This window comes from Plasmodium gaboni, chromosome 14 (assembly GCF_001602025.1).
Source record: "Plasmodium gaboni strain SY75 chromosome 14, whole genome shotgun sequence".
Classification (NCBI taxonomy): Eukaryota; Apicomplexa; class Aconoidasida; order Haemosporida; family Plasmodiidae; genus Plasmodium; species Plasmodium gaboni.
The window spans coordinates 1382049-1392309 of NC_031494.1; the positions used below are offsets into that span (position 1 = coordinate 1382049).

The window sequence follows — 10261 nt, forward strand, 5'->3', positions numbered from 1 at the left end:
CTTTCTTTTTTTTTTTCTTAGCTGATTTTATATTAATTTTATATACATACAAATTCGTATTGGTAATATCAGGCTTGTATTGACAATGTAAAACAATGTAGTTATCTCTAGGACTCGTAATAATTCTTTTAATCTGTGTTTTTGTTTTTATACATGTCACATTTTTATTTTCACTTTTTATATCAATAATTTCTGCTACATTTAAATTACTTTTTCTTACAAGAATAATTTTTTTATAGTCATTGGTACATGTGGCCAGTTCAACATCGTCGAATTCCTTATATATTTTAATACCACGATTTAATACAAAATCATTATTAAATTTATTTGTAGATTTTTTTATCTGATTCGTAATTTTTGTATTATTATTTATTATATTATTATTTCGTATATGATTCAAATCATTTTTTTTTTCATCATTTGTTATAGGAACTGTTGTATGTTCATTTATTTTATTTTTCTCATCCTCCTCTTCACATCTTTTTATTTCATCATTAATATCATCTACAATATTCTTACTTAAATCCACATCATATTCATAAATGGTCACTTTATTTTTACTAAATGCTAAGAAATATAAATTATTATTGTTTTCATTATTATCTGGTATCATTATATCCCTTCCTTTATTTAAAACTTTTTTTTTTTTTTTTTTTTTTTTTTTTTTTTTATTATTTAATATACAATAGTGTTAAATTACAAATAACATATCAAATGAACATTAACAAATATAAAATATATATATATATATATATATATATATATTTTATAACTCTTGAGATATCGTTAATAACTTATAAATACATAAATAAATAAACATATATATTATATATATAACTTTGAGTTCCAGTATTTGATTAATTCAAATATATAAATATATATACATTATATTTGTTATTTTATTTGTTTAATAAAACACTTGAATATAAAAATAAAATATATTCATATAAGCATATTAAAGGTATACAAAAATACATACAATATTGTATTATATATATATATAAATATATATTCATATATTTTTCACATAATGTATTTTATATATATATATATAAATTAGATTAAATGGAAATAATAATCAAAGAAACCCTTATTTCTATTAATTATTATTAGAATTATCTATGAATATATAAATATATATATATATATAAAAACAAAAATTATAATATTATAATATATATAAAATTTAATTTTCTCTTATATATAAAATAATAATAGTATTTCTATTTTTTTATATATTTCTTTATTTTATTCGTTTGTATATATATAATATATATTTTTTACAAGTGGTATAATTAATCTTTTTCATTTTTTAAAATAAATTTCAATAATTCAAATTAAAAATAATAACACATTATTATATTTATATTAAAATAGATGCTTATATTATTATTGTTTATTTATAAATATTTTACTATTATATACAATTCAACTTATATATATATATATATATATATATATATATTTATAATATATAATAAATATTATATATATATAATATTTATATAGATATTATAAATTTTGATTATAATGATTTTTTTTTTTTTTTTAGGTAAAGAGAAAAAATAAATTATACAAATAAATAAATATATATATATATATATATGATATATATATTTTATATTTTTTTTTATGTATATATAGGAAACAAAAAAAAAAATTTAATGCATACATACATTATATATATATTGATATATTATATTATGTATGTAAACAGAAATTTTAAGAATTAAAAAAATGAGGGATTCCATTTTAAATTAAAAAGAAGAAAAAAAAAAATTCTTATATTAAAAAATATGTATATATATATAATATATGAATTTAATATATATATATATGTATAATATATCTATTATTTAGAAGAAAAATATAATATATATGAAAAGAAGAATAAAAGGTTTTTACTTATATTACATATATTATATATATATATATATATATAATTATATTTATATTTCATTGAAATAAATATTTATTATATATAAATATTATTATATAATAATTTCTGTTAGGAAAAAAAAAGAATAACCAACTTGTTATTTTATTTTTCTTTTCTTTTATAATATATATTGTATAAATAATTTAAAGAAAAATTATACATATTAATATATATATATATATATTATTTTTCTCTTAATATTATATATTTTAATTTTATAATAATTTCTGTTAGGAAAAAAAAAGAATAACCAACTTGTTATTTTATTTTTCTTTTCTTTTATAATATATATTGTATAAATAATTTAAAGAAAAATTATACATATTAATATATATATATATATATTATTTTTCTCTTAATATTATATATTTTAATTTATTGTTTTTTACTTTGATTTTTTATATATTTTATATTTTTTTGTAACTATAGTATATATGTTATATTTATAAAATAAAAGGATAAATTTAGATACCATAATATACATAATGATATGTAGATACTTTTTGTATTTATTTTCTACCTCTTGAACAAATTTAGAATTAATTTTATTTTCTTTACAATTTTTTTTCCATATCAAATTAAATGTTATGATAAATTTATTAAAAAAATTTTTTTTTTTTTGACGTATAAATTAATATAATGAAATTTGTTCTTATTTGTAAAACTATTTAAATGTATCTTTTAATATAAAAACACTGGTCATTTTAAATAATTTGTTCTTTTATTATATATATATATATATAGAAATATATATGATAATATATTAATTATATATCTTAGTGTGTAGATTGTTAGAAACCTTTAGCTATACTATTTTACCTTACCCTTCTCATAATTTATTATTAAATAAAATGTGTATTACTTTAATAGGGGCATCCTCCTTTCGCCCCCCCAAAAAAAAAGAAAAAAAATTAAATAAATTTATTTATTTTTATAAACAAATAGAATACATACATATATATATATATATATATATATATATATATATATATATTATAGCTAAGCATTTTAATTATTTTACTTCATTTTTTTAATAAAAGTATATGTTGTTTTCACATTTTAATTTAAATTATGTCTTATAAGAATGTACTTATCCATATATTTAAATTATAATTTTGTTGAATGATATAAATAAATCATTTGTTATTTCTCCTTTTTTCTTTTTCTTTTTTTTTTTTTTTCATTTTTTTTAATATTTTAAAATACCAAAAATTAACCTTTATAAAAATTTATTTAAAAAAAAAAGAATATATATATATATATATTGAATATAATATAATATAAAATAAATGACATTCAAAATAAAATGAAAAAAACAAGTGGAATAACAAAAATATAAAAAAAAAAAAAAAAAAAAAAAAAAAAAAAAAAAAAAAAAAAAAAAAAAAAAAAAAAAACAAATATGAAAGAAGTTATTAATTCTTAATAATTAATCCGTAAGGTTTGATGATAAAAAAAAAAAAAAAAAATTGAATAATAATAAAATGTCATTTAATAAAATCAATGGAATATATATAATATATATATATATATATATATATATTTGTGTATGTATATATTATATATGTATAATAACATTCCTTAAATTATTTATACATTTAAGAAATGTGTTAGATATAATTCAAAATATTAATATATTTAATATAATATTAATTGTCTGATTTATCAAAACAAGCTTCTTTATGTGCTTCATCCAAAACAGCCTTTGTAACTTTGGAGCATTTTTTTTTGTAGCAATCTGACTTAATAACTTTCTAAAAAATTAAAGAAAAAAATATATATCAATAAATAAATAAATAAATACACATATATATATATATATATATATATATATATAATAATGTTCATATATGTAATAACCATTAATACAATATAAAAATGAGAACAATAATATATTGTTGTAATATTTTTACCTCCATGCATTCACATTTTAAGAAGCATTTTCTAACTAATTCTTCAAAACTTGTAAATCCACATTTTTTTAAGCAATCATAATTTTCTTCATTTTCATCATAAACAGTATCATCATCATCTACATTTCCTTCAAAGGTTGCTTTTGAATCAATAGATTTATACATTGAAACATTTTCAGGAGAGGCAGCTAATTTCTTATTACCCCATTCAATAATATCAATATATGATTGTGTAGCAAAATTACGTATATCTGCAATGGAATGAGTTTTACCTAATTGTTGTATAGCTATAGCTAACAAAACAGCTGTACACATTCTTGCTACAAATAAAAACCATGTATCATTTCTATAAACCCATGATTGTAATGGTAAAAATGACTCTACCACATTACATTCTTCATCAAATAGGTTTGGGAATATCCAATAATCTACACCAAAAAACCAGAAGAAAATAAAAGCAACCAATCTTCCTACTATAATTATTGATATTAATGTTAAGAATGCTACAGATATATGCCATAAAGCTAATTTTAATCTTAATGGCCAAACTGGAAACATACAACAAATTAAAACTATACTTATTAAACTTATTAACATAAAATATTGTAATTTTTTATTTCTTTCATGTACTAATATATAAAAACTTGTTTTATCAAAATTTTGTTTTGAAGTCATAATTAATCTTTTTGGCCATTTTGGTCTTTTATAAACACCATTTTCATCTTTTTCATTTATTCCTTTTATTGGTTTATATTGTGCTTTATAAATATATCCTTTTTGTATGAACGTGTCAGCGAATTCTTCAATTTCTTTCATATCTGATAAATTCCTATTTACAAATAAATTAGGAAATTTATTTTTTAACATTTCACCATTAGTACTTAAAAAATTTACAAAATCGTCACCTCGAAAATATTCTACTGCTCTCTTTCCAACCTCCGCTGCACTTTTTACTTTTACTCCTGCATTGAAAGCGCACTTTAGCACTCCAAGCATATCAGGATCTAATTCCTAAAAGGTCAAGAATATAAATATATATACATTACCTATATCTTAACATATAAAAATAATATGTACAATAAAATATTTTTTTTTTTTTCATTCTTTTCCTTGTCTCGTTTAATAAATCATTATATAAATATATATATATATATATATATAAGTGTTATTAATATGTTAATACAGTTACATATAATATACATTTTCTTTATAATATTAAGTATATATAGTTAACAATGATATATAAACTTAATTAAGAAATTAACACATACATAAATATATATATATGTACATAAATTTTATGGCCCTTACCTCCATTCTGTTACTCATTTTCTTATATTAATGAAATCAAAAAAAAGATAAAAAATGAGACATATATATTTATATATATATATAAATATTTATTTATTAAATTTAAAATTATATATTCTCTTTCTTTTTTTTTTTTTTTTAAGTAATAATATTTTATAAACACAATTTCATTATATTCTCCTCAGATGTTAAAGAACTATTTATAATAATTTTAATTTAATTTCACAATTGATAAGTAATACCACCACTTTATATTATTTTTATTTTATAATATATATATATATATATATATATATATATATATATATATAAATATATATATATATATATATATATATATATATATATATATATATATATAAATATATATATTTATATACGGTATCTTTTATTTTAATATTATTATTTTTATTTTTTTCTTATATTAATAGAAATAATTTACTTTTTATAAAAATATATTAATCATGACTTCTTATTTTTTCTCTTAAAAATATATTAATATCTTAATATTTTATGAAATATAAAATATATTTCATTTCTTTTCATAATATAATATTATATGTATATAATTTTACAATGAATAATAATTATTATATATATATATAATATATATATTAAATGTATATGAATGTATTATAATATTAATGGTATATATTATATATATGTAATGAAAATAACTTTAACATTTGAGTGAAGCTGAATTATAATAATATATATAATATATTTTTTTTTTTTTTTTGTATTTCATTTATATATACTTAAAATTTATTTTTTACTTATTATATTCTTATTTTTCTATTTTATTTTTTTTGTGCACAAAAATATTTTTTCTAATTAAAAAATAAAACGTATTAAATATATTATTATTTATGAAAATCTTTTTTGGAGAAAGTTCGAAGAAATATGACACGGAATATATACATATATAAAAAAAAAAAAAAAAAAAACTAAAAATAATATAAATAAATGTAAATTTTAATTCTTCATTTATTTTTATTTATATATATTTAAATATATATATAATATATATAATTGTACTTATTAAAGCAATTATAAAAAAATAAGCTATAATATTTTATAATGTAGTACAAAAATTATAAATTTACATATATTTATATATATAGTAGTATTCTATATATATATTTCATATTAGTTAACTTTTTATTAAAATGAAATATATTACTATACATTGATATACTTTCTCTTTTAAAATACATAAATATATATACATAATTACATGTAAGAATAAATGAGCATATGCACATATGTTTAAATAAATATTGCATAGTTGAAATAAGGAATCACCTATAAAAAGTACGCAAAAAAAATAAAGAAAACAATAAATGATATAATATTATAACTTAAAAAGTACATATATATTTTATACCTTTATTTTATTTATGAACAAAAAAAAAAAAAAAAAAAGAGACAAGTTAAAAAGAGGTTTAAGAGTATCTTTTATTAAATAAAAAGAAATTTAAAAGGTCTTATTTAAAAATTGCTCAAAATATTTTTTTCGGAAATTTATATATATATAATATAAAACGATACAAAAACATCAAGCGAACCATGAAAAAAAATATTAAATGTAACAGCAAATGGGAATAATATATATATAATATTTCTGAGAAATAATTACATATATATGAATTAAAATTGGACATACAAACAAGAAAATTAAAAAAATCCTTGTTAAAAATAGATAATATCAAATATAAATATTTATATATATATATATAACATATATTTCTATAAAGTATATAAAATAACGTGGTTAACACAATAAAAATACATACTTTTTTTTTTTTTTTCTTGTAATGATATTTAATTTTTATCATTTCACATTTAAGTGTTTATATTTATATTTCATATAAGCTTTATGAGACCTTTAAAATTAACATGTACACTAAATTTTTTTAAAATACCATAATAGAGTATCCTCTTTTTTTTCTATTTTTAATGTAGAAGTTTGTAATGAGTTTCAAAAAATGTTATATAAAATATAATTTTGTTTACTCCATATATATTATGAGTAAATTATTAATTTTTTTTTAATACAATTTTTGTTCTCACTAGTTCACAAAAAGATAATAAATAAAATATAAATATATTTAAAAAAAAAACTTAAAAAGAAAATGCTTCTTAATATGATAATATGTAGTTATATATTTATTTTTTATTATATAAACGAAATAAATTGAGAAAAAATATAATTTAATTTTATTGTGCTATTCGCACCGAAGGAGGAATCGAACCTCTGCGCAGAAAAACTACGCCAAATGATTTGAAGTCATACTTAGCAACCATGCTAACTCATCGGTGCATTATATATTGTAAATATATAATGTAGTGTATACTTAAATATAAAAAAAAAAAAAAAAAAAAAATTTAATTTATTTACATTAATATATATAACATTATAATAATATTAATTATTCATATAAGCCTATATTTGTATTCTTAAAAAAATTAAGAATAAGCCATAATTTTAATAAATATTAAAATGTTACATATGTAAATATAAATGCCTTTATACATTATGTTATATATATATGTGTATTACTTAGAAAAACAAAACAAGTGAATGAAGAAAATACATCACATTACAAGACAAATATAATACTTAATCTTTTTTCTTATTAATTCTGTTCTTATGCAATTAATTCATAAAATAAAAAAAAAAAAATTAATGAAATAAACACATTATATGTGTTTATATGTATTTGAATATGGTATTTTGGAACATATATACACTTAATATTTTATTTATATATTTTCTTATTTCCTTATCTTTTCATATATATATATATATTTTTTTCCCTCATATTACAAACTTATTATATATGAAATTGTGTCATAAAATTGTACAAAAAGTAATTAAGTTATTATATAAATAAAACAATATATACCTTATTCCCAAAAAGGAGAAAAAATTATAATAATATTAAATTAAATCAGTAAAATAAATTTATAATATTAATTGTAATTAATTTTGTGTTGAAATATAAGGTAAATAAATAAAAAATAAAATATATTATATATATATATATTATCTTTACTGATTAAAATATATATGAATATATTATAATTTTGCATAATGTAACAAATTAAAAAAAAATATATATATAATGAGCATAATTTTTTTAAAAAAATAATATATTTTTTTTTTATTTATTTTAAATATATATATATATATATATATTATTTATATTTTTTAATTTTTTTTTTTTTAACATGCCTTAAATTTATTGTAAAATAAGTTATGGGTAATTGGCGCAGTTGGTTAGCGCGCGGGTCTCATAATCCCGAGGTCGTGAGTTCGATCCTCACATTACCCAACAGGGCCTAAGATGTAATGCCTTAGCCTATAAAATCATAAAAACACCTGTTGCCTCAACACCAACATCTGTTATTTTATTTATTTTAAAATAATTATATTTATTTATATATATTTAATTTAATATGATTAATAATTTTTAAATAATATAAATTTTTTTTTTTTTTAAATTCCTTCAAATAAGTGTGAATAATTAGCAATTTAATATAAACAAGTATATATTTTTTAGAAATATTGTTTAATTTTTTTTTTTTTATGTTTTTTAATAATTTTTGGAAAATAACAAAATTATATAAATTATAAATATATTATTTAAATAGAATAATATTATATAATTAAAGAATGGAAGGACTTATAATTAACTTTTGAAGAAATACATTTTGATATTATAAAACTTAATATATAATGATACAAAATTTCATTTTAAAGTATAAGAAAAAGAAAAATATAATAAATATTACAATTATTAATATATGTATTATATTAAAAAGGATTCCTATTATATTGCCTTATTATTTATGTTATTATTATTTATTTTTTTTTTTTAAATATGTCAATGTATGTAACAATATATTCTAATATACTTATAACATTGTATTAGTAATTTATCGTGTTATATTTTTTTGTTTTATTGTTCTTATTTTAAGAAATACAGTTTTATAATTATATTACTGTTAAATAAGAATAAAAGAGAAAACAAAGAATAATGAGAATGTATTATATAAGTCTAATTTTTAATCACTTTATATATAATTATAATAATAAAATCATTACTATATATTTATAAATTAATATATTTTTTCGAATTATGTTATAATTAATATAATAAAAAAATGTATTATAATATATATACAGCCTTTGTTCTCTTTTTTCTTTTTTATCACATTTTAAATGTTTAACGTCATCAATATTAATAATTTATATTTTATCTATATTATAATATGATGATTATGTAGGATAATTTTAACTATGATACATAATAATTTAAACAAAAAAAAAATTAAACAATAATAATGTGTATTTTGTCAACCGAATAATAATACTAATATATAAAAATATTTATGTTCATATATATATGTTTGTTCTTTTTTCATTTTAGATATACAATATATTATTAAATGTTATAAATTCAATATAAAGCGATGAGAAAATATAATCATTTATAATATATTTGATATTTAACAAATATTACACTTAAATAAAAATATATTTAAATGTTCTATATATATATATATATATACATCTAATAATATTATATGACAGAAGGAAAAAATAATTTGATACCATTTTTTCTTTTATATTACATGTATATATATAATATATATTTTTTTTTAAAACTATATAAAATTACTTTGTGTGCAAATAGGGATAATATATTAATGTAATTATGCAAAATATAATTTCGTAAAATACAAAAAATATAAAAAAATTATAATATATATATGTATATATATATATATATATATATATATTTTTATACATAATAAAATGACGTACAATTTTTTTTCATTTATAATACTGTGTTTTTATTTTACCAATTATTTTGTGCACGCACTTTACATTTTTATTTTTTAAAGTTTATTTATTATTATGAATAATGTAATAAATATTTCTTATTATTTATATATCTTTAAACAAAGATAATAACATAAAACATAAAATACAATTTCAAATTGTATGTGCACATGTAGAAGTACTTTTTCTTAAAATACTCATACATATATTATTCTATAAATATATATATGTATTTTATATATATAC

General features: G+C 15.4%; 2 protein-coding genes and 2 non-coding genes across 4 annotated transcripts; 1 reads left to right on the forward strand and 3 right to left on the reverse strand.

The window, feature by feature from the left end:
* On the reverse strand, positions 1-613 carry PGSY75_1438000 (putative eukaryotic translation initiation factor eIF2A; the record flags this gene model as incomplete). Its single annotated transcript, XM_018788070.1, has 1 exon — positions 1-613. A coding segment is annotated over one exon (613 nt), but the record flags the coding sequence as incomplete, so codon positions are not given.
* Positions 614-3588: 2975 nt separating this feature from the next.
* PGSY75_1438100 (secretory complex protein 62) lies at positions 3589-5181 on the reverse strand (the record flags this gene model as incomplete). The annotated part of the gene is made up of 3 exons (XM_018788071.1): positions 3589-3693; positions 3853-4863; positions 5164-5181. The coding sequence occupies 3 exons, from the start codon at positions 5179-5181 to the stop codon at positions 3589-3591; spliced, it is 1134 nt and encodes a 377-aa protein (XP_018639443.1).
* A 2204-nt stretch (positions 5182-7385) lies between these two features.
* Positions 7386-7490, reverse strand: PGSY75_1438200. Its single transcript has one exon. It is a non-coding gene; the product is annotated as a tRNA-Sec (tRNA).
* A 937-nt stretch (positions 7491-8427) lies between these two features.
* On the forward strand, positions 8428-8501 carry PGSY75_1438300. The gene has a single exon. It is a non-coding gene; the product is annotated as a tRNA-Met (tRNA).
* Positions 8502-10261: the final 1760 nt, after the last annotated feature.